General features: G+C 38.3%; 2 protein-coding genes across 6 annotated transcripts in view; both read left to right on the top strand.

Annotated features, from left to right (window-relative positions):
* The window catches only part of rasal2 (RAS protein activator like 2), an 86,343-nt gene that overhangs the window by 50,985 nt on the left and 9,399 nt on the right, over nucleotides 1-25,959 (top strand). For 4 of the 5 annotated variants that reach the window (XM_079877377.1, XM_079877375.1, XM_079877376.1 and 1 more), the window contains 8 exons: nucleotides 7,255-7,364; nucleotides 11,864-11,976; nucleotides 17,134-17,287; nucleotides 19,122-19,220; nucleotides 19,335-19,889; nucleotides 19,975-20,119; nucleotides 20,256-20,400; nucleotides 21,732-21,968. In XM_079877377.1, the coding sequence (XP_079733503.1) occupies nucleotides 7,255-7,364; nucleotides 11,864-11,976; nucleotides 17,134-17,287; nucleotides 19,122-19,220; nucleotides 19,335-19,889; nucleotides 19,975-20,119; nucleotides 20,256-20,400; nucleotides 21,732-21,968 (1,558 nt within the window). Of the gene's footprint in view, nucleotides 1-3,960; nucleotides 4,464-7,254; nucleotides 7,365-11,863; nucleotides 11,977-17,133; nucleotides 17,288-19,121; nucleotides 19,221-19,334; nucleotides 19,890-19,974; nucleotides 20,120-20,255; nucleotides 20,401-21,731; nucleotides 21,969-25,959 lie in introns of those variants that run through there. The other variant, XM_079877378.1, reaches the window with a different exon arrangement.
* dhx9 (DEAH (Asp-Glu-Ala-His) box helicase 9) overlaps nucleotides 11,274-25,959 on the top strand; it is a 35,562-nt gene continuing 20,876 nt past the window's right edge. The window contains exon 1 of the mRNA XM_079877383.1: nucleotides 11,274-11,284. The gene's annotated coding sequence lies outside the window, so the exon portion shown is untranslated. The remainder of the gene's footprint in view (nucleotides 11,285-25,959) is intronic.

A 25,959-nucleotide genomic window follows, 5' to 3' on the forward strand; every position in this document is an offset into this window, starting at 1 on the left:
AGCTGTCCAAAGACACTAGAGACAAAATTGTACACCTCCACAAGGCTGGAAAGGGCTACGGGGAAATTGCCAAGCAGCTTGGTGAAAAAAGGTCCACTGTTGGAGCAATCATTAGAAAATGGAAGAAGCTAAACATGACTGTCAATCTCCCTCGGACTGGGGCTCCATGCAAGATCTCACCTCGTGGGGTCTCAATGATCCTAAGAAAGGTGAGAAATCAGCCCAGAACTACACAGGAGGAGCTGGTCAATGACCTGAAAAGAGCTGGGACCACCGTTTCCAAGGTTACTGTTGGTAATACACTAAGACGTCATGGTTTGAAATCATGCATGGCACGGAAGGTTCCCCTGCTTAAACCAGCACATGTCAAGGCCCGTCTTAAGTTTGCCAATGACCATTTGGATGATCCAGAGGAGTCATGGGAGAAAGTCATGTGGTCAGATGAGACCAAAATAGAACTTTTTGGTCATAATTCCACTAAACGTGTTTGGAGGAAGAAGAATGATGAGTACCATCCCAAGAACACCATCCCTACTGTGAAGCATGGGGGTGGTAGCATCACGCTTTGGGGGTGTTTTTCTGCACATGGGACAGGGCGACTGCACTGTATTAAGGAGAGGATGACCGGGGCCATGTAGGCTATTGCGAGATTTTGGGGAACAACCTCCTTCCCTCAGTTAGAGCATTGAAGATGGGTCGAGGCTGGGTCTTCCAACATGACAATGACCCGAAGCACACAGCCAGTATAACCAAGGAGTGGCTCTGTAAGAAGCATATCAAGGTTCTGGCGTGGCCTGGCCAGTCTCCAGACCTAAACCCAATAGAGAATCTTTGGAGAGAGCTCAAACTCCGTGTTTCTCAGCGACAGCCCAGAAACCTGACTGATCTAGAGAAGATCTGTGTGGAGGAGTGGGCCAAAATCCCTCCTGCAGTGTGTGCAAACCTGGTGAAAAACTACAGGAAACGTTTGATCTCTGTAATTGCAGCTACTGTACCAAATATTAACATTGATTTTCTCAGGTGTTCAAATACTTATTTGCAGCTGTATCATACAAATAAATAGTTAAAAAATCATACATTGTGATTTCTGGAATTTTTTTTTTTGATTATGTCTCTCACAGTGGACATGCACCTACGATGACAATTTCAGACTCCTCCATGATTTCTAAGTGGGAGAACTTGCAAAATAGCAGGGTGTTCAAATACTTATTTTCCTCACTGTATATGTGTGTGTGTGTGTGTGTGTGTGTGTGTGTGTTATATGCATGTTATATGCATGTATGTTTGTACTATACATGGTATGTACTGTTTATGTGTATGTTTTTATTTAATATTTAAGTGTTTTTTACATCCTAAATGTAAGTAATGGCATAACATTAAATTACATTCATTCATTAAATTGATATTCTTAAATTGAGGTCAGTGAGTGTTGGAAAGCCAAGTTGACCCGTTTTCTTGCGTTTTTTTTTTTTTTTTTTTTTCTGGTTGATGGATGATGAAATGGTTGAAAAAAAATCTCATGATTCACAGTGAAGGAGAGACCTAACCACCCTAGCATTATGGCTTAGAGTTTTGCACAAACGAGCTCAACACAGAAACCGTAAAAAAGTTTTTGTCTCTCTCCTACAAATGCATCCATATATCAATACATTTAATGATGGTCTTCTCATCCATGCAGAGAATGATAAATAATGTTAGTGTAGTTCTGCTTAATGTTGCAGGGAGTTTGGCTCTAGAAAAATGCATTGTGGCAAAATCATTCTTTTTTTTATCAGCTAAATCCGTATTGATTCATTTACACCCTCCAAATGGCATTTTACCACCGATTGATTGCCCAACAGAGGGCAATAAAAGGCAATACGGTGGTGTTGCGCTAACTAGGGACCACCCTTTCTCGCCATCCCCCACCCTCCTATCCACCAACACCAGAGCACCCGCATCACTTCTAATTACAGCCTGGGTCCTTGTTTCAGGTCTTGCTGTGTTCATTTTAACCCCTCTGTTATCTCCAGTGCCGTATTGATCCGAGGCAGGGCTGGGCCAAATCAATGCAGTAAGTGGATTTCCAGGGGCAGTCGAAGCCTGGAGGATATAGGAGAGAAGGAGAGACACTGTGCTGTGCTGTGCTGTGCTGTGCTGTGCTGTGCTGTGCTGTGCTGGCCTCACAGAGGGGCTTACAGGGAGACCTGTCGACTCTGACGCCAGGGGACAGAGGACAGTCAGGGACAGTCTGACCTTGGATGCACATAGTGAGGAGATGGATGGGCTGAGTTACAGAGAAGGAGAGAGACAGGAATAATTGTAGGTGTGATGTAATAGCTGTGATTTAAGGGAACTAAATGAATGTGTAGTCACTGAGAATAGCTGGTTTGTCCACGCTGCCTTTTTTTTGTGTCTCCTTTTTTTGGGGGGATGATGCCGTGTACAAAGATTCATAAAGCCTCGAGTTGAGACCTAAGCTGGTCTCTATTTGCATTGCTATGATGTGAACATTTTTGCTCTACCATTTTTAAGACTATCAAAAGATGATTTTTTTGGGGGATGGAGGGGAGTCAAATTTTTTAGACATTGCTGCAAGTCATTGTTTGTTTGTTTATTTAATTATTTATCTAAACTACTGTTCATAAGTTTGGGGTTCAGTAAGAATTTTTGGGAAAGAAATTCATACTTTTATTCAACAAGAATGCAAATTGATTGCAAAGTGACAGTAAAGACATTTATTATTTATACTAGTGTTACAAAACATTTCTATTTTAGATAAATGCAATGCTTTCTATTCATCAAAGAATCCTAAAAAAATAAGAAAAGTAATATCACAACCCTCTGTAACAGTCTTAAATGATACATGATGTATCAATTCCATCGTGGGTTCTCATCCTTTTGAAGTGCATGCAAAGTTTGCAACGCTGAAAACAGCAGGTGCGTCTCAATTTGTGTTCTTGTGCCTTATTCTATGACGTTCTGTAGTATAAATTTAGTTTGTCAAGTGTATAGTTTGTCATTTGGGACACAACTAGCATCTTTTCGACATGTCAACAACACAAACCAATCTCTTCAAGGCCTCTGTGTTCCTGCAACTACAGTGTTTGAGGGCGGTTTAAAGTAGACATTGTTCATGGGCAGCCGATGAAGACCATTGGATGGCATTATGCTAATTTGTTACATAGGTATGTAACAGGAAATGAAACTGGAGGTGCTGACAACTCGTTTCTCCTTTCTTTTAGGAGACAGAAACTTGATTTGTTGTGCACTTTTGTCTTTAAAACTTTGCAGACCTTTTACAAATCTGAACGTCTGCAGTGTAAAGATCCCAACATGTTTATGATGATGAAGTTCACATGTAATTTATTCACCATGACATTTATGGTAGTATGATGCATTTAAGCCATTATTAATTTGAGCATTTGACGGATTATCAGTGATTATTTTTTTATTATAGTTTTTGTTTTTATTTAGTTTATTTTTCACTCCAACACCTAGTTGTGCTAATGTGAACAGCAGTAGTTTGTGTCTGGCTTGCGTCATTTCCTGATCCCAGTCTCCTGATAGGAACTGATATTGCTTTATTCAATTTAAAAAGGATTTTGAAGGACATGCTAAATATACCACATCAAGTCGTGCACCATACCCTTTCAGTTCAGTCCACATGCAATCTTATTTCAGTAGGTCACGTCCAGCTAATAGCTCTAACATTCTTTGACCTGTGTAATCTGACACATGCTTGTGTTCCTTATCTATTATTTTACTTCTCCATTCCTTAATGACCTCTAAAACACAACTCATACCAATGACACGCATTCACAGGCACAGCACAAGCCTCCAGAGCAGTGTCCCACATGAAGTATGAAAACAAAAGTCTCGAGGCAAAGAGCGCCTCTTCGTTTTTCCTAATGTGCAAGGCTGCAGCAGGCAGACGGAGCCAGATGCGCCGAGGAGGGGGGGAACAAGCAAATGAGAGAGGAGAGAGAGAGAGAGAGAGAGAGAGAGAGAGGGATGGGAAGTGCTTGCAGTTCTGCTGAGAGGAACAGAGGAGTGAGGTTACAGCGATTGATTGAGTAAATGCGGTAAAATCTTTTCCGCTGGTCTGCCAGAAAAGAGAAAGGGAAGAGGCTGATAAAGTGAGAACTAGGATTGCTGCCCAGAGAAACGGATAGAGAGAAGAGGATGGACTAAGACGGGAGAGAGAGGTTTAGCAGAGGACGTTTCAGTCTTTGAGGAAGAGCACTGGAGTGCTGGTACGGAGAGAGAGAGAGAGAGGAAGACGGTACGATGTGGCAGTGAGCCACAGCAGGACAATGAAGAGGCTGCAGTTTATCAGTGCGGCGGAATCTCTCTCAGAGTGATGGACAATTAAAAGGAAGGCGCTCAAGCTCATTGGATGAGGGTGATGGTCACTCTCCAGCCAATCCAATGGTGACCAGCTCCATTTATTGAGCAGGTGATGGGCAACAGCTGTGATAGAGGTATCTTGCTCTCTCTCTTCCTCTTTCTCAGCTGCGTGTTATTAGATTAACTTTTATAAGATTAAGTTATCGTCCTGCTCTCAGACTGGAGGGTCATTAAATAATCCATAATGATTGAAGTTGGGTTGAATATGCTGTTACAAGTCATTTCCTGTTTGATAAGTTCAGAGGCGAAGCGAGGGGATGTTTTGCTGATTTTGATTTGCATTTACTCACGTTTATGCATCTTGCTTTTATCCAAAGTGACATAAAGTGCATTCAAAATGTATGTTTTTTCACTGTGTGCATTACGTGGGATTTGAACCTATGATCTTGGGTTTGCTAGTGCCAAGATTATATAAGTACAACTGTGCTTAGTCATAGACTAAGCACAGTTGATAGATTGCTGCGATTTGTCAAGTTCGGCACTGCAGAGCTCTAATGCAAGCAGCAACTTCACGGAGAGTGTGAGAGATGTACGTAAGAGTTCGATCCGAGGAGCTTTTTAATACAATAGGCAGTCTTCAAAACCCAGCTCTGGCTGCAAAGGAGAAGACATGAGAAGTTGCTGTTTTTGTGAAGCAGTGTTCTGATCTCATATGTTTTAATACAAATTTAATCGCATGCACACTTTTTTCTTAAGGGCAGCGGAGCAATTTGAGATGCTGTATGAAAAATTTTCTTAATCTTTAAAATATCAAAAAGTTGGACGGACTGCACAGAATTTGATTGGACCACTCCTGGGCTGCAAAACAAGTTGAACTGCTAAATTTAGCCGTTAATCAATGGCTCTCTGGATATCAGCCAAATGCGAGTGTGACTGATGTGTAGTTTAAGAGACATTACGTCCTGTTCATTTGATGAGAGGTTGGTTGAGTGTATGTGTATTCCAAGATATTAAAGCAATAGTTCAACCAACAAATAAAATGTTGTATAATTTACTCACCCTCCAAACCTGGACGACATTATCGCTTCAGTGGAACATGGAAAAAAAAAATATTGAAAAGTTTTATTTTGACCATTCAATGAAAGTCAAAAGGGATGCAGTTTTTGTTTTTGGGCCCCTTTTTTTCTTTCTAAATATCTTTTGTATCCCACATAAAAAATGAAGTCATACGGGTTTGGAATTTTGGGGCGAACTATCTCTTTAAGCTCTTTATTGTGAGTGGAGGGTTTGATCTTGAGCAGCAGTGGGCAGCTCTCCAACAGACCAGGCACAATCTGTATTGTATGGATCCACTGAGGCCTGCAAGCTGAAACCAGAACCAGCATCTTGGCCAAAAGGCCTCTGGGTCAATTTCAACAGTGTTTTTTGATTCAATGCAGACGCTGAGAGGCGGAAGTTCTGTGGCTGGCTATTCCTACTTGATGGACTGGGTTTTTATTTCTCAGGGTGAATTAACTCATTATGGGGTGATCTACACTTCAGTGAGGCGGACGGCCCGAGGGGTGGATCTCTGGGAGGCTGTGCGGATGTAGGTTACGTCCTGCTCCATCCTTGACACACATTGACTGCGGGCTCCCTGCAAATGCAGAATAAATCGGTCTGAGGAAATTAAAAATAAACTTGGATATGAAAGGAAAATGACTAATATATGTGAGAGCACAGGGCATCCATCTGGACGTCTGGTGGCGGCAGGTAGAGTGGGCGTTTATGAGTGGATGGATGACTGCTTTATTAAGAGGACTTAGTGAAAGCTTTGTGTTAAATCACTCTTTTACACCTGTCTGACTGGCACTTTAGCCAGGCGCAAGCAAGCTCTTTGTTAGGGACCCGCTGGGCATCATTAGGGGAGAGATAGATTTACAGAGGACCGGTGACTTCATTAGACCCCAGACTCCATTTAAGATTGGTCAGGATCAATCAGGGGTGTAGAGACAGTTTGAAAAGTTGGGGGCACAGGAAGGCACACCTATTTTGCAAAGTAATAATTAGTGATCCTTAATGTATGTATAAGTTTTGGGTCTGTAAGATTTTTAAATATATATATTTTTGAAAGAAGTCTCTTCTGCTCACCAAGGCTACATTTATTTGATCAAAAATACAGTAAAATACATAATATTGTGACATTATTAACATTTGAAATAATTGTTTGCTATTTTAATAAAATAAAAATAAAAAATAAAATTATTCCTGTGATGGTAAAGCTGAATTTTCAGCAGCTATTACTCCAGTCTGCTGATTTGGTGCTCAAGAAACATTTTTTATTGTTATCAATGTTAAAAAACAGAATCGGCATTTATTCAGCATTTATTTGAAATGGAAATCTTTTGTATCGATTTATTGACTCCAAACGTGTGTGTGTGTGTATGTACAGGCCTATGTATATTAAAAATTTTGAAAGAATGTGGAATGTTATATGCAATCAATTCAGGCAACAAACCTAAAAGTATTTAATAGCTATGCAGTTATAGGAAACATTTGTGTACCTATTGGAACATATCAGCCAATCAGAATGCCCTAATGCGTGGTAAAAGTATTCATAATATAGATCTTAGCTATAACTTTGTACAATAATAGATTTTGTGTCAGCCATCATTTCTAAATTAGTGCATCCACTGTAGTAGTGTAATGTACAAATGTTGATTCCACTTATAATGATTCCTCTGCCTGCAGTATCAGTAGTTTATCACTAACGTCAAACTCCCTCCTGGAAGTGATCCACAATGGGCTACTCCCTCTGTAACAGCTCTCCTACTCTTCATACTTCTCTGATCGTTATTGTGCATATTAAAACATTTAAAAACAACCTCCCAGTCTCTTTGAATATTTGCTGTGGTCTAATCCTTCCTTTCCTCTCTTCTCTCACAGCGGAAGCGTCTGCGGAGCGCTCTCCCAGGCGGAGGAGCATATCGGGGCTGGGCAGCTCAGAGAAGAACATTTCCATGGATGGCCCCAATTCGTCACCCTTCAAAGTGCCTGTGAGTTCATTCAGCAAAACTCATATTAGCATTGCACCAGCTCATCATCACATCTCATTGACCTCTTCACTTCTCTCAGTCTGCAGTGCCAGCACTCTGTGTCCTTCAGCCATTATTTCATTTTTTTAGGCCTCAGGATTTCCAGTAATTTTTAAGTGTATTATCATCATTTTGGTAACACTTTACAATAAGGTCTCATTTGTTAACATTAGTTAATGTCTTAACAAAATTAATATGTTAACGCATGCAATACATTTTTCCAGTTAAACGCGTTCAAAATAATTAACGCAGCATCTGGGTTTTTTTTTTTCAGTCTTCCATTGGCTGTGTTATCATTCATTCAACTGCTATCAAACCATTCAAGCGCGATAAGATGCAAAAAAAAGAACATAAATCTGTGCTGGCCATTCTCTTCCTTCTTTCGGAATTCTTTTCTTCTTTGTTTACACAGTTTTTCAAAGCAGCGCTACCACTCTCACACCTTTGTGCAACTGCACCTGCTCGGGCACAAGCTCAAATCTAATTGGATGGCTCGTTTCATCGCGGGGCGATGGGGAAAAAAATCGACACGCTGGTTGAAATATAATTTTTTTTGCTTTGTCACGCTGCAATTGATTGCGCAAGTTGGGAAAAGCTCTATAGGGAACTATTGTTTCGATTCAAGAGCGTCATCTCAACGTACATTTAAGGGCCTTTCACACTGAGCGAGATTAAGCAATGCAAATGTATGTCGTGATGACGCTCAGAGAAGAGAATGGATGTTGATGTTATCATTGGTGTCTGTTCTTTATACAGATTATAATTTTTACAAATTTTCCACTGAATTATGCGATACGCATTGAAATGGCGTACAGAGCGCTGTTTTCTTCTGTCCATTTCTGTTATGAGTCTAGAGCTGTCAATCATATTATGTGATCAGAACTCTTGCCCTTCTGAATGATTACGTTGTGTTCATTTGCTTGTTCGGGGTATTTTTATAACAATAAAGATGGAGAAATTCTTACATGAGAAATGCTAAGCAGGACAGTTCACTGAAGCTGTAGAATTTGAGGAAACTTAAGAACTTTAAGACAATCTCTTTAAAACACTACAAATAGGGACTAATGCACATCTGCCCTTTATTTAATCAAAATCCACTTTAGATCGCATTCGGAAGTTATTACATGCACTCGATTATGGTTTCTGTATAGTACCACAATTTCTTAATTTGCTGTTGTATGTTGTGCAGCAGACGAAATTAAAGCCAAATGGGAAAACCTATGAGAAACATTCATGAGGAAAAATTTATTCTCGGTTAGCGCCACCTATCGTGCAGGCGTGAATTAGCTGAAGGCAATCAATCTTGCATTCGGTGTGAAAGCTCAGTTCGTCGACAATTCGCTTATTGCATTGCACTCCGTGTGAAAGGGCCTTTGGACTGTTATTAAATGAACACAAAAACACTTTTTCAAAAAATCGTTTATGCTCCACTGAAGAAAGGAAGTCAAATTAAATAAGTAAATTACATTACTTACATTTTTGTATTGTTTCATATTGGTGTCTCTACTGTTAGTTAGTCCCCACCATTAATCATTGTCTCTTACAAGAGGCTGGTTACATGTCACACTGCACTAATGTAGAAATAGACCAGAATTCCTGCTTGGGATAAATGCCCCACTTTAATTACCCTCTTGAGCCCCTGATTAGTGAAATGTCGTCGTCCTCCGTTTATCTCCAGCCACTAATGGTCTTCCTTATTCCAGGCCAGTTCTTATGCATAAGGACAGAATGATATATGTATAAATATGTATAAAGTTTGCATGTTCAGTTTTCGGTTCAAGTTTTTCAGTACTGCAGTGTATTAACAATGAGCAAATGCTTTCTCCGATACGTATATTGTAACAAAGGCACATTCTTGAAATAGTCTGTGCCTCGGAGATGCATTAGAAATTGTTTGATGATATTTTTAACCAGGCAGGAAGTGGGACATGGAAGATATTTATATCCACAGCATTTTTGTGTGTCATTTTATAAGTGATTAATCGTGCATATTGGTCTCCCTGTCACAAAATTCCTAGACAAATAAACTGATTTGGTGCACTGAGATAAAAGACTCAGATGCAATGTGTCTTTCTTAATATGAATTCCCATTACAGCTCAAGTCATTTTCTATAAGAAATATATAGAAGCATTGATTGACAGGTGCATTGGGACTAATGGGCTCTGTTAAGGCAGCATATAATAATAAATGAATTATCTGAAGACTGCTTGAAGCCTGTCAGTATATAGTATAGTAGCTTGTATGTTAAGATACATCAGCAGTCGTCACATAATTCCCAGAGGAGTAAACACTGTTAGGAAAGACTGACTCCCTATTAATGTCAATGATTTTAAGATTGAATGTTTTTTAAATTTTGTGGTGTTTAGGTGTCCACATACCGGTACTTCCAAGCGGGAAATTGACAGACATTTTGTTCTTTTCTTTATCCAGTGACTCCCTCCACATTACTTTGTCTCACAGTGCTTCATCGCTCTGTCTTCTATCTTTCACCCTCTCTCTGTTTCACCTTTCAGACTTAAAGCTTTCTCAAATCATCCCTCTGATGAGTAGTGACTAATTTATCACATACTTTCTATCTCATCACTGCTAATGGCCCTTTTACTTGCCAAACGCGCTCCTACTTATAGTCTGGCACTTATCTGAACAGGACAGATCTTACTTTCCCTGCCCTATTTCTTTTTAGACAGTCAGTGTCATTGTATCGTATGATTTTAACTTATAGCCGCTCACCTAACCCTCTGGGTTAATTACTACAGATTGCTCTTGATTTTTTTTACTTCCTTATTTTCTCCTCCTTCCTCTTTTCTTTAGAATATTAAATTCTATGGAAACAGTGTTAGACAGCAGTAAGGCCATGTTTTTTTTTTTTTTTTTGTAGACATCACAATTTTCCCACGTTTCAGATTAGACTACTAAACAAAATAGCATGTACTTTACTAGAGGTTCTAACAAAATGTTAATTGCTGGAGTCTATTTAAAAATAATATTTAATTAATTTGAATTATTTGTAAAAAAAAAAAAAAAAATGTATCAGTTTGAATTGTTTCAATTGTTTTATTGGTAAATTACCGTTAAGATATCATGTGTGAACAGGACCTTTTAAAAAAATACCTGTAAATCGGTTCTGGAAATTTACCAGTATGAGAAGTTGTAACATAATGAGTAAATTACCGGTATGTTTACTCTTCTCACTTTCCTTTAATTATGAGCAACTACTGAAAAATGGTGCTGGCTTATATAACAATCCATCATCTTTTAAATTCATGCAACAGCTGGTTGGAAAATATGCTGTGCTGGGACCTGGCATAACATGAGATCAGTTTTAAAAGAAATTTTAAACCAATACTATAGCAACTATTATGAGTCTCGTGTTTTTAAGAGCAAAATACCGTTCTGTAGGACCCTCCCCTTAAGGGGCTAATGACTCACTTATAAAGACTTCACGTGTTTCATTACTGGATGAATCAGTATTTTTGAATGAATGATTCAATGACAAACACATTTTGTTACAGTCACTGATGTAATGGTTACAATCTTTATTTGAAGTTTAATAGACATAGTCAAATCATTGTCATTTAAGATAGATTTGCTGCGAAATTGAATACTTTTCTACTATATAGCCTAGTCTGTGAAAACCAGTAGTATGTCCGGATACATAGTATTAGAAAAACAGTAGGCGAAAAGTACCCGAATGACTTATTACTTCCGTCGAGATTCTGGAATGTGCATTCAGTCTGATTTCAGAGTTAAAACAAAATATTATCATTTTTATTTGTAATATTTATTTATGTTGCCCCTCCTACTGACTGAAATGGGCTAATAACATGGATGAATGAATAACTGGACATGAATGAATAAGCCCATGCTGAGTTTTTTTTCTGTTCCTTCTTGTTTTGCTGAAACTAAAGAGCCTTGTAAGAACGGCTCATTCTGACCCAGAACCAAATATTACTCGCATATATATCCGCAGGTGACCGTTTGAACTCTCTGACTTGGTTACTTATTAATATTTTGTTTTCCTCCAAGACACTGAGCAAGCATTGTCTGTGCCACATGCAGACGGTAAACTATTCAGCCGGCCTTGGCCGCCCTTTATTAGTCTGTGCAAGTGCATTTTCACCGCCAAGATAGACTGATATGTCTGCTGAAATGGTCTGTTGGATTTTACTTCAGCTGGCTCTCCTGTAAAGTACAAACCTGCTTTTGAAAGGTCAAAGAAGTCTTCGCTGAAGTTGCCATCTGATTTTTTGTGATGGTGCCATTGTCTCTGTCATATGTTCTCAGGGTGGTCTACATGTGTAATTGATCATGACTTTAAAGTTGAATATACAGACGCTTACTCTTGCGCAAGCTTGAGTCATGCAGGGCAAACCCGTACACTCAGCCGTCATTCAGCGACTGAAGAACTTGAGTTTCTTAAAGGGACACATCTGACTTTCTCTGCTCTTGTGCTTCACAGGGCTTTTTAAGTAAACGACTGAAAGGATCCATCAAAAGGACGAAGAGTCAGACGAAGCTGGACCGCAACACGAGTTTTAGACTCCCGTCACTACGACCAACAGAAAATGACAGGTACAATTTACGCTGGTTTGTTTCTCAAATGTATTCAGAGTGAACTTTGACTGAACCTCATTCAATCTCCTTCAATCTTTTTTGTCTCTGTCCAGAATTTTAAGAGACAGATGTGGTTATCTGTGAGATAAAAAAATATCAAAGCTGAATAGATATATTTGAATGGATCTGACCTTTGTAGGTAATAAAGTGATATACATTTATTTTTCTCCCTTTCCTTTAATTATGAGGACCTATTGAAAAAATGGTGCATGCTTACAGCTTTTAAATTCATGCATGTCTCTAATAGAGAACAGCTGGTTTGGAAAATATGCTGTGCTGGGACCTGGCATAACATAAGATCTGTTTTAAAAGAAATTTTAAACCTTTCAGGCAGTCTGACAGCTCTCTGGCAGAACCATTCTGGCGGTTCGTCCCAAATGAAGCTAATGCGTCAAAGCTACGATTTAAACTGCTCTTGCTCTTCCAGTCAAAAGTTTGGATACACTTGACTGAATTTATGCTTGGCATGATCTTAAAAATCTTTTGACTGCACTTAGTGTTAGCTTTTTTTACTGCCCCACTGGCTGTCTGACTCATGGTTTGGCTGGTTAGCGTAGGCCAGTTCGCCATTGATCCCCATTCAAATGTTCTAACAAAACTTTTTATTTTGTGAGCAGGTGGACAGCTCCTGCGTGCCGATGAAAAAAGACCAAAAATAATCTTCCTCCTTTGTTCCTTTCTGATTAAATTAAATCTTTATTTTATAAAATAGACCCAAAAAAATCTTTCTCCAATGATCCTTGAAAAATTCCCATGCGTTCTCATTAAATGACATTTTTTTGTTTTGTAAAATAGACCCAAAACATCTTTCTTCATTGATTGCCATTCAAAAGTTCTCATTTTTCATTTTATTTGACCCTTTTTGTCTCTCTAGGTATTATAGACCTCTTTGGTCCAACACACTGTCCACCCATAAGACGTTAAATCACATGGACTCAAGTGCCTCTTTGTTTTCTGTCATTTGATTTGTCAGATTTCCTTGTGATGTACTTCCTCGCTGTGCTGCGGTCGGGTGTGTAAGTGCTGTAAATCTTACTTCAGCTGGAGGATTAATGGATAAGCAGGGCTGTTAATAGCATTAGGCAAAGTCACTTTTGCTTTATTACTACACAGTCAGTGTGTCACAGGCCTGAGGGGTGAATTAGGGTTGGTTACCTGTGGTGACAAACCAGAAGTTGTGTTTCTTGCCCACCCTTTTTGTTTGTGGCCGTTACTTGGAAACAGGTAGGAGACTGTGGGCTCTGGCTGTGATGTTGCTGGTGTATCTGCTCTCTCTGTATACTCTAATGGTAACAGCTGCTGTGGAAAGACTACAGATGAGGAGGTGGTGCAATTGTAATCAAGATGATTTCTCACGCTGCTCCTTGTGGATTGAGTGCATCTGTTTGTGAGGAGCTCTTGCTCATAAAGTAATGCTTGGAAGGAGCTTGCGTGTGGTGCATGAGTGTGTGTGTGTGTGTGTGTGTCCCTGTAGCTACTAGCTAAGACAGAGGAACTGCATGTGATGGTTTGATTGAGATGAATTACAGCTGAACTCTCAACGGTCATCTGTCAGTGCATTCACATGCACTTATGAGCATGTGTGTGTGTGGGTGTTTAAAGGGATAGTTCACCTAAAAATTAAATCATTTTAATTTATATACATTACCGTTTAATTCGGTTGAGTCGGTAAGATTCTTAAATGCTTTTGAAATTAGTCTCTTATGCTCCCCAAGACATTCATTTAATTGATCAAAAATACAATAAAAAGTGACATGTGAAGGCCAAGTATGGTAACCCATACTTGGAATTTGTCCTCCACATTTAACCCATCCAAGTTAGTGCACACACATTAGGAGCAGAGTTCTTAGTAGTGAACATACACACACTGCAAAACGTGATACACACCCAGAGCAGTAGAGGGTGGGATTGCTCAAGGGCACCTCTGTCATTTCCTGCCGGTACTGGAATCGAACCAGCAACCTTTGGATTACTAGTCAGACTCGAAAAAAAAAAAAGATTATGTTTTTGAAATATTATCAATTTAACTCACTGTCCTCACTGAAATTTGAAATATGATTTGTTTGTTCAGTCTGGTGTGTCTGCATCAGTTGCTTAAGTAATTATTTAGTTGTCAGGACAATGTCAAGAAACTTTCTTCCACAACAACTGAGAGTAGCTGTCAGTGGAAAAAGAGAGGATAGAGTTTTGCATGACATCTCGCTACAGTGGTGAATTCACAATGCGCTTTAGAGTAGACAACAGCAACGTTTAACGCATTCATGCCTATATTGTCCAAAACTGCTGACTCATTTACTATTGACTACACTATGTAGCTATATAATTCGCTATATGATAAAAGTTTGTTTTCACTATAAATTATGACAATTTATAGTTTTTGCTTTAATGAGTTTGTATAAATTTGGCAGTATTTTACAGTGAAATTAATGTGATGTTAAACCATTTATAATCTACACCTACAGCTAACCAATTAAAGGTGTTTACCGCAGCTTCTTTTTACCATTTTATGTGAAAAAATACAAATATTTTTACTGTGCATTCGAATGAGGTTTGAAACATCAGATTTCATGTGGGGATTTTTGTTTGCTTGTTTGTTCGTTTGCATTTCGGGCTACAAAATGATTTGTTAGATGTACTGAAAGCTAAACAAAGCCAAAGAAAATGAATCCAAACTTAATTGGTTGCCACATGTATTATGAGCGTGCCAAGAGCATCCAGCTAACTAAACCTCTCTTCAGATAAGGCCAGAGTTTTCTGCTTTCTTAGCTTCACTGAATGGCTGGCTATGGGAAAACATTTAAACTTGTAGCTGAAAGGAAAATGTAAATAGCACATTAGAGGCTTTGAAGTAATCGACCTTTGCTGTAGCAGAATCACCTCTCACTATGTGGTCTGAATGAAAATACTAGTCTTGTATTCAAAGTAGACTTAGAAGCTTTGACTGTAAAGAGCTTGAATGTGGCACCGCAGTCCTGGTGGACTGATCAGATTTCCTGGATAATGTGGGAGAGCTGTGTCCGGATACGGGCTGACTGTGCACTGATCTGCTTAACTGTCCGAGTCAGCGCAGGTGAAACGTATCGAGAGCTGGAAGTGAGCCCTCCATCAGGAGTCACCCTGCTGTTTCTGCATCAGCTGTCCGATTCAATGTACCACACCTCTGTAAATGGAGACGGAAGGAGATACTGGATGGATGGAGGAGATGGATAGATTGACAGATATCTTTAACTTCACATTGTCATATGCAATTGCATTCAGTCTGACAAGCCACATGCAGTAAATGCTGAAAGTCAGATTCAGAAGGTTTGGTAAGTGAGTCAGAACAGTAAATATGCTTACAGATTCAGTGAGTTCATCTGGTGAAAGATTAATTAGACTAAATCAGAATGATAATTTGAACAGTTTTATTTAAAAAAAAAACTGACTCATCATGTCATGAGATTTGTTTGTTCATAAATCGAACTACACTAGTTGTGCTGTGTTTGTTTTTTTCGTGTTGTACGATCACAGAGAAGATGTGTTGTCTTTATGTATTATTCCTCAATATCTGGGCTGTATAACTTAATTTTCATTCCAACTGGCATATCACAACTCAGGGAAAATATCGGATAACATGATGGACACATAATGGATGTTTTGGGGGAAAAGATGGGTCTTGTGTTTGAGTGCTGTTGAGATTTGAGCCAGATCATTGTGGTAATCTGTTTTTTATGTCAGCAGGCATCACCACAAATTCTCATAATGAGAGAAACTGATGCCAGGAGATTTACGGGCCACTTACGCCTGGATAGTCCATGTTGTGTGACCAACTGTCTGATCGTATGTGCTGTGTCATTTGGTTCAAACTTATAGCAGCTGTAAACTTTAAAACAAAAAGCTAACAGATGATTGCTTATCTTTAAAGATAAAATCAGTAATTGATCTAATCTATATTCTTCAGGACAGAACAAAAAAAAGTGTATCATGGTTTCCACAAAATATTTCACAACACAAATGTCACTTGAGCACCAAATCAGCATATTAGAATGATTTCTGAAGGATCATGTGACACTAAAGACTGGAGTCAGGGCTGATGAAAAATTAGCTTTGCCATCACAGCAATAAATTACATTTAAAAAAAAATATTACAACAGAAAACAGTCATTTTAAATTATGATATTTCACAATATTAATGTTTTTGCTACATTTTTGATCGAACAAATGCAGCTTCGATGAGCATGAAAGACATGATTGTTTTTCTCCTCTGGTCTCATCTAATGACTGAATCCTCATTAAACACAAACCAACCATGTGAGTAATGTCAAGGTGTGGATGTTGTGCAAGTGTGGCGGTAGTGCAGGTGTATGTGTGTGTGTGGAAGTGTTTAAGATGTTTGTGTAGTCAACTCATTCCTCGCTCCTCAGTTCCTCATAGGGCGGTCCCCATGGAAACATTCTCACGGGGACTTTGCATTGGCCAGCCCTCTTTCTTGTTTGTCACATCAGATTTCTGTCGTCCTCTTTAACCTCACCTGAGCTACGGGGAAGTAGCTCTACAGCTACACCAAAGAATGAAGTGAAAACGCGGCGTTTCTTTTTAGGAGTGCGATAATATCCTGATATGCTCTTGGGATACTCCTTCAAGTGGATCATTAGTTGTTTTTCGTAGGTATAAACTTTCTTTCTGGAAGCAGTGAAATTCTGGAAGTTGTTTATTGTGTGTCAGATTTTATAATAAATATTGCTTTAACTACAGTAAATAAATAGAAATGTATTATTTTGTGTATACACATAATGAAATTATTGGGTTTATCGCTTTAACTCTCACTCTTACGTTTGGCTGCCTCCCTGTGGCCATACTCTGTAAAATCTTTTTTATTATTTTTATTTATTATTATTAAACATGACCTCAACCCTAAGTTCATATGAAATTATAATGAATCTTTCTGAGCAGAAACCATTTGTCATGGTTCTTATTTGCATCTCAAATCTCCTGTGGCTGAGGACACTGTTTAGCCAGTGAGGAAGGAGACTGAAATATCAGAATCGGAAGAGAGGATGTAATTATTACTAAGTGATCTGGCTGAATCTTGAGTAACTAAGTTAAGGTTTCTGTTATTTCTGTGTGCTGTTCTAGGTCACGAGGCCTGCCCAAATTGAAGGAGTCCAGTTCCCATGAATCTTTGCTGAGCCCAGGCAGTGCTGTTGAAGCTTTGGATCTGAGTATGGAGGAGGATGTCTACATCAAACCTTTACACAGCAGCATTCTAGGACAAGACTTCTGCTTTGAGGTACAAACTTTGCCTCTTAGCGTTATTCCCATGATCACATTGACATTTATATGTACCATTCAGATGATTTGGGTTGGTACGTTTGTTTTGTTTGTTTTTTGTTTGTTTTTTTGTGTGTAAAAAAAAAGAAGTAGCTTTTGCTCACCAAGGCTGCATTGACTTAATCAAAAATACAGTTTATATTATATTATTTTATATATTAATATTTATACATTATATATTATTAAATATAATATTATTACAAAAATAACTGTTTTCTTTATTAAATATATTAATATATTTTAAAATGTTTATTCCTGCAATGGAAAATATGAATTTTCAGCAGCCATTTCTTCAGTTTTCAGTGTCACATAATCCTTCAGAAATCATTCTGATGATTTTGTGCTCAAGAAACATTTCTTATCATTATCAGTGTTGAAAACATTTGTGCTGTTTAATATTTTTGTGGAATTCATGATGCATTATTTTGGGATTCTTTGATGAATAGAAAGTTTTTGTAACATTATCAGTGCCTTTTACTGTCACTTTTAATGCATTCATTAAAGGTGGGATCAGTAGTTTTTGAAAAACACTGTTGGCCAATGTTGATTTTTGAAATCGCCAAAACAAACACGCCCCTACCCCAAAAGGATCTCGCCCCTAATCTGATAGCTCCGCCCCACACTTACATACGCGACTGTGACCCAGGTAGCGACTATGGCGGAATCGGCTGTAACTGCAATGTGTTACTATGGTAATCCACGGCGAATGTTTTTTGGTAGTAATGTGTGTTTTAAGTGGTTCAGCTCCGTTTCACGTGGAAGGCGACGCTCAACACCCATCCCAAAAACACAAAGTTATCATGATCAACTCGATAGCACAAGCACGACATTCATAGTAACGGATATATTACAACTATAACAAGATTAGGGGGTTATATCAATCACTAAATGAGGAATCAAAGGAAACAAACATATATTAGGAGTATATTATCTTACTTTTCAGACACACTTTGGGAGCCAATGCTTGAAACAGACAGTGGAGGAGGTTTAGACGCTCCAGGCTTATTTGGTGTGGAAATGAATGTGTCTTTTTCATAGCTGAAGCGAATGACAATAAGATCGCAAATGAAAAAACAAGCAAAGATGACACACAAGCATATTCAAGCAATGGCCAGCATATATTAGTTCTGTGAAACAAAGCTAAACAATGCTACTCACCTATCGAGAAGAAATAAAGCAAACTCAGCATCCGATGTTAGGCCTTCCCGCTCCTTGAGTTCTCTCCAGCGCTGGTAAGCTTCTCCGATATTAACACGAATCCTACCTGTTGCCTGAACGTAAGCCTTCTTTTTAATTTTATGTTCCGCTGACATTTTCCTCTTTCGCTTTTTTATCTGCAATCTCTTTCTGTAGTCGTTCAGCTAATGCCTGGGTGTGTGCACTGAGCGCTCTCTCCTCCCCATCATTAGTAGATACGTTCCTTACTGCTGATTGGTTACAAGTGTTTAGGTACTCGGTCCAACACAGTTTTCAAAAGTGTTTTTCAAAAACTACTGATCCCACCTTTAATAAAAGTATAAAAATTTTTTTTTATCTCATTCACCCCAAACTTTTAATGCATTTACATTTTGTGAACCCTGTTTAACATACCATGATATACAAATATGTAACAGTGTTGCAGTGATCTTTTGTAAGTCTCTTTAGCAAAAAGCATCTGCTAAATTAATTAATGTTAATGAAATCAAACTGTACCTTGGTACAACCACAGGGCTATAGTGGATGCAGTTCAGTTCTTCTTTATAACACATTGGTTAAATGAATGAATTTCTGAATTTCTCCCCCTCCTCATGTAGGTGGCGTACTCAGGTGGAAGTAAGTGCTTCAGCTGCTCCTCTGCTGCTGAACGGGACAAATGGATGGAGAACCTCAAGAGAACTGTGCAGCCTAATAAGGTGACCATCAGATGCTTTGTTTTTTTGTCATTTTTAATCAAGACAAAACCATGCATGCTTGATAAATACCTAAAATGAGCTGCTGTGATTCAATCAGTGTCTTTCCATCACCAGGACAACTGCCGGCGGGCGGAAAACGTCCTCCGCCTGTGGATCATCGAGGCCAAAGACCTGCCACCGAAAAAGAAGTATTTCTGTGAGCTGTGTCTGGATGACATGCTATACGCCCGCACCACCAGCAAAACCCGCTCCGACTGCCTGTTCTGGGGGGAACACTTTGAGTTCTCCGGCCTTCCAGCCATGAAGAGCATCACTGTACACATCTACCGTGATGTGGATAAGAAGAAGAAAAAGGACAAAAACAACTACGTGGGTCTGGTGAACATCCCCGTGCAGGGAGTGATGGGAAGGCAGTTTGTGGAGAAATGGTATCCGATCAGCACCCCCACCACCAGCAAAGCCAAAGGTGGAGGCCCTTCCATCCGCATCAAATCTCGCTTCCAGACGGTCTCTATCCTGCCCATGGAGCAGTACAAGGAGTTTGCGGAGTTTGTGACCAATAACTATACCATGTTATGCTCTGTGTTGGAGCCAGTCATCAGCGTGAAAAACAAAGAGGAGATGGCCAGCGCGCTCGTGCACATACTGCAGAGCACGGGACGGGCAAAGGTACGATGCCAGTTAAGTTCTCATTAACTTAAATTATCCATAAATCACTTGCTTGACTGAAGGTCAACTAAACTGTCTGTATTAGGACTTCCTAACGGATCTGGTGATGTCAGAGGTGGATCGCTGCGCTGACCATGACGTGCTGATCTTTAGAGAGAACACGCTAGCCACCAAAGCCATTGAAGAATACCTCAAATTGGTGGGACAAAAGTACCTACATGATGCACTAGGTAAATTAAAGGATTACCGTGGTGTTCTAAAGGAGGTTGATTGTGCTATTTGCCTTGCTCTCCTTTGGGAAAAGGTTGCTAATTAAAGCTTGTATATCTAAGACCCTTTACTGTATGTTTGTGCTCTGCTTTGTAGGAGAGTTTATTAAAGCCCTGTATGAGTCAGATGAAAATTGTGAAGTAGACCCATCAAAGTGCTCCGGCAATGAGCTTCCAGAGCACCAAAGTAACCTGAAGATGTGCTGTGAGCTGGCCTTCTGCAAGATCATCAACTCTTACTGGTAACTTTCTTTCAATTCCAAAATATAACAAACAAGACTGAGTTTGTATAAAGCATTAACTTTTCACTAGTAGCTGAGCAGAAAATGAAATGACAACAAAAACAAAGAAAACAATATATTTATAGCAAAAACAGTAATATTGTGAAATATTTTATGATTAAAAAGTTTCTTTTGTAACATTATACACTACTGTTCAAAGGTTTGGGGTCAGTAAGAATAAAAAAAAAAAAATTTATAAATAAAATTATACTTTTATTCTGCAAGCATGCATTAAATTGATCAAAAGTGACAGTAAGTACATTTATAATGTTACAAAAGATTTCTATTTCAGATAAATACAGTTGAACTTTCTATTCATCTAAGAATCCTGAAAAAACCAGTTTTCAACCATGATAATATTTAGAATGATTTCTGAAGGATCACATGACACTGAAGACTGGAGTAATGATGATGAAAATTCATCTTTGCCAACAAAACAGTTTGCAAAAAACTTTGAAAACAGTTATTTTCAATTATAAAAATATTTCACAGTATTATTGTGTTTGCTGTATTTTTGATCAAATAAATGCAGCCTTGGTGAGCATAAGGACTTATTTTAAAAACATTAACAAATCTTACCGATCTAAAACATTTGAACGGTAGTGTGTGTGTGTAAAATATATATTTCCAGGTCTGGAAATGTTATGGAAATGAATAAAACGTTAAATGGAAAATGTTCCTAGTTATTCTCAGCTGAAATGTTTGAAGTAAAATACTTGTGAAGTATAATCTACATAAAATGTTTTTAAAAAATATTTTTCAGAAATCATAAGCAACTGGAAAAGTCATAGAAAATAAATAAATCAAGATTGGATCATTATAGATGGATTATAGATTACATCATTTTAATAACTTGGTTGCATTCTTTATATATTTATTTTTCCAGACTTTAAAAGTTTAGATTTACGCTATTGTCCATTGATTTGGGGTCAGCCAGTTTTTATTCAGCAAGAATGCATTAAGTTGATCAAAAGTAACCAGTAAAGACATTTATAATGTTACAGAGGATTTCTTTGAAATAAATGTAGTTCTTTTGAACTTTCAATTCATCAAAGAATCCTGAAAAAATGTATCACGGTTTTTCAAAACATTGGAAAAAAAAAAAATCTTGCCAACCCCACACTTTTGAACTTTTGAATATGTAAGATTTTTGCCAGGATGATTATGTAGTTCACAATGCTTTAACTGCTAACTACAAATACAACTACAATGTCCTTGTATATAGTTTGTTCATGTGCACATGCTTGCAATTGCATTAATTCCATCCTAACCTGCTACTGTGCTCTGGTCAGTGTGTTTCCCCGGGAACTGAAGGAGGTGTTTGCATCATGGAAGCAGCAGTGTCATGCTCGAGGGAAACAGGACATCAGTCAGCGTCTGATTAGTGCATCACTCTTCCTGCGTTTCCTGTGCCCTGCCATCATGTCCCCATCCCTCTTCAGTCTCATGCAGGAATACCCAGACGACCGTACCTCTCGAACACTCACGCTCATCGCCAAAGTCATCCAGAATCTCGCTAACTTTGCCAAGTATGTCATGCACACTTCTCATACAATACTAGATTTTCAGATGCTTACTAGATAAAATTCAAAATGTTAAATAGATTTTTAAGGTTTTGAATTTGAAAATAGTAGAGATGCACTGATGTATCGGCCGTCGATTTGATCAATTTAAAACCATTGGCATATCAGCTATAGTATAAAAAAGGCAGATCTTAATGGTTTTAATTTAATTAATTAAGTGAAAGCATTGAAGTTGTAAAATGTCAAGATGTATAATGTAACATGCATATTACTAGGATATTGGCCGGTTATTAGTACTTATAAAGCACATATTAACAGGGTCCCCGCGGATCCTTAAAAAGTCTTAAAACGTCTTAAATAAAATTTACGTTTTTTAAGGTCTTAAAATGTATTAAATTTCACAAATTTTTGAAGAGTGGCATTAAATTTCATCTGGGCGGCATTAAATTTCATCTGGCGGAGTTTCTCCTTTTGTCGGGAGAAACTACCGGTATTTTCCATTTAACCAGTGCACGTCCCTGTCTAAAGACAGTAAAAAGTAGCGTGTGCCTATTGCACAGGCATCACACACCATTTAGGGGGCAGTACGTGTTTTCCGTAGGCCTGTCATAGAAACAGACGAAGAAGTGTAGTGGCAGACGCGAGCTAAGATGGGGAAGTGCAAATTTAATGATAACTGGCTCAATGATGAGAAATATAGGGCTGCAAAAGCCCTTGACGCGCATATGAAAGGGGAGAAGCACAAGCGCGACAGTCAGGCAACAACTGTCCCCATTCAGCTGTTTGCCTACATCGAGATTTTTAATCCAAAGAGTCAAGGATAGTCTATCTACATACGTGACTTTCACGTTTCCATGGTAATCAGTCACTCGTGCATCACGCCCAAATGCACGCAACCGCGCGGCCGCGCCGAATAATTTTCATAGAGGTCGCAATGAGTTCAAAACGGCAAAAAAACTCTTCACTCCTTATTCACAAAAAAGTCAAGCACTGCAAGTAAGTTGTCATCTATAATTCATGTGGTATTCGAATTGTGTTGCACAATGCGGATAACTCAGCCTATTTCTCTTGTTGAATAATTAACAAGTTTTGTTATAAATTTAAAATATTCACTAACTGTTTTTATTCGTAATATCTTTTATTTTCACAGATATATTATCGAAGCCCTTCAAATTAGAATAAACATGGTGATTGTTAATGCTGAATTTGTATTTTCATGCATTAACAGCCACTATCTGCTTGAATCAGGCAGTAACGTTAGGTTAGATCATGTTTACCATAATTTGTTAACACTTTACAATTAGATAAAAATTTGTCTAAAAGTTGTCTACAAACTAAGTTCTCTTGAAAAAGCCTAACTAGAAAGTTTGAAGTAGTTTTAAAAGATTTGCAATTGGAAAGTTTTAGTAAGACTCTGCTAGGCTATTAAGGAAATGTAATTTTGCCAAAATAACAACTTTTATTTTAAGTAAATGTTATTTTTAAATCAGCTTAATTCAGTGTGATTTTACCATATTATCATGCTTAACACTGATCATTTGAATAATTGTAATGCGATGATCAGATGCAGATATCTAAATCAGAGAATATAACGTTAGGTTTGGGCGGTTGGGCGGTGGATTATTTATTTTTAACAGTGGATTCGAGTGACTAAGTGCACCAGATTAATGAATTTATCTTTAAAATGTACAAAATTTTCTTTTTATTAGCTTACTTTATTAACTAGTAAAATACATGATCAGGATTTTACCATAAGTATATAAAGTATAAGTATACTTTTTTTATAGCCTATAAAGTATACGGTATACTGAACATCTGCATTTCTTTCTTTCTGTTGTATTGCTTTAAAAATAAATAGCATTTTAAGCCAACTAAAGGTGCTGTATGTAGCTTTTCAACCAAAACAAATCATTTTTTTATTGCCTGTGTGTGAAGGGGTTGTAATCTCACATTAAATTTATCCACTTTGCGGGTTTTGCTATTACCTCTGAAAGCAAGTATTCTTATTTTTATGTGAAGGTCCCGGGTCGGATTTACCGCCAGTGACGTCACCTGCATGCGCGCTCCCGAGCCTCTCGCCTCTCGCCTCGTCTAGCCTACTGACTTTGCACTCAACAGCGACGACACTGCAACTTATGACATGGACTTATGACTCATGCAACTTATGACATGTCTGATAACACTAAGAAACGACCTGCTCCCAGCAAAACACAGACTCCAACACAAACTCCACATATTGATAAAAAACAACAAAAAACGTTTTTTCTGCTGAAGCTCGTAAGGCCAGACGTTCACACATGAACTTCGGGTAAAAAACACGGATCAACATCGGCAGGGCATTTGAATAATGGAGAAACCTTATCTACAAACCTAGAATATACATTTCCTGAAGAAAATGTGAAGTAAGCTTGCAGTGGGGCAATTCCACGCAAAACTGTCACATCCATAACGCCAACTCCATACCATGGCATTGAGTTGGCGTTATGGATGTGACAGTTTTGCGTGGAATTGCCCAGTGGCAAAATTCGGCACGGTTGATAGGATCCATACTTATCATGGTACGAGCATGGAGCATTAGTTCAACGTCAAGCTGATAAAAGTAGCCTATTATTTTAACGTTGCAGTGGGAGTTTACCTGAGTTTCCAGCATGTTGTGGGATGCTTTGTGTGTTACGTCCGGTTGCGTCTCAGTCTGGCCGGTACCCACAGTGCTCGCTCATAAATTCGAGCACGCGTAAGAGCACGCGCTTGTAAACTTATTGGTTGCAATCTGAAACATCACAGCTAGAGGCCGCTAAAAACTACATACAGCACCTTTAAGGAAAAACCTGTCAACAAGCCTGAAAAAAGAATTGGTAGTTATTCTGTCCCCCTCACTTTTGAAATGATGGCTAGGCTACGGCCCTGAGGCTAACATTACAGCCGCGTTGTTGTCTTTGGGGCACCATTTTACATTCTCCCCAACTAATACACTGAAGGCTGAAATGCTGTGGGTTTTGCACACGGTTAGCCGACATCACTCCTATACGTCCAACGAAGACATGAGCACTTCAGGGCAATGTTCCCTGAGGAATGTGCAAAAACATTTAGTTGTGGCAGGGACAAAACCTCTTCTCTTACTCGATTTGGACTTGTTCAGTACATAAAAAGGGGACTTCTGTCAAGTGTGAATCAAGGCAGCTTCGTTGTCATGTTTGACGAAAGCATGAATTGGACCACCAAAGGCTAATAAGACTATTTGCACTGTTGCTCAAATACAAATGTGCTTTGTTAACCTGAACACCCTAGAGTGTCATTTTTATATATATATTTTTTCCATGGTAATGGTCTTAATTTTTATTCTTGAAGGTCTTAAAAAGGTCTTAAAAGTCATTAAATTTGTTGATCAAAAATGTGCAGATACCCTGATTAATGCCTTATTCTGCATGACCATATTCTACATCCCTTAATCCTACCCAATACCTAAATGTAACAACTACCATACTAACTATTAATAAGCTGTAATTAGGAGTTTATAGAGGCAAGAGTCGTAGTTAATAGTTTGTTAATAGCGAGAATTGGACCCTAATCTAAAGTGTGACCACAATGTTTATTTCATATGTATCTTTGTTCTGTTGTATTTATGTATTGAATATTATGGATCCAGTCCGTGTTCAATGAAGATGATTTGATGATACAGCAATAAAATAGTTAGTATACCTTAATGCATGCTTTTTGAACTTTGCTAATTTAAAACATGATCAAAACACTATCTATTTTAATGACAAAAGTAATATCGGTATTAGAATCGGCCAATAGTTTGTTAAAATTGGTATCATCCAAAAAAAAATTCTATCTGTGTATCTCAAATAGCAATTTGAGTCAAATTTTAATGTGAAAATTGGCGCTTAAGTCAAGTTTTGGTTACAGCAATCAGGTTAACTGTTTACATAGTACTTGCATATTCAGAATATGGCCAAATTCTGATGTAATGTTATGTATTCATTTTGTAGAATTC

This window comes from Squalius cephalus (genome assembly GCF_949319135.1).
Source record: "Squalius cephalus genome assembly, chromosome: 7".
Lineage (NCBI taxonomy): Eukaryota > Metazoa > Chordata > Actinopteri > Cypriniformes > Leuciscidae > Squalius > Squalius cephalus.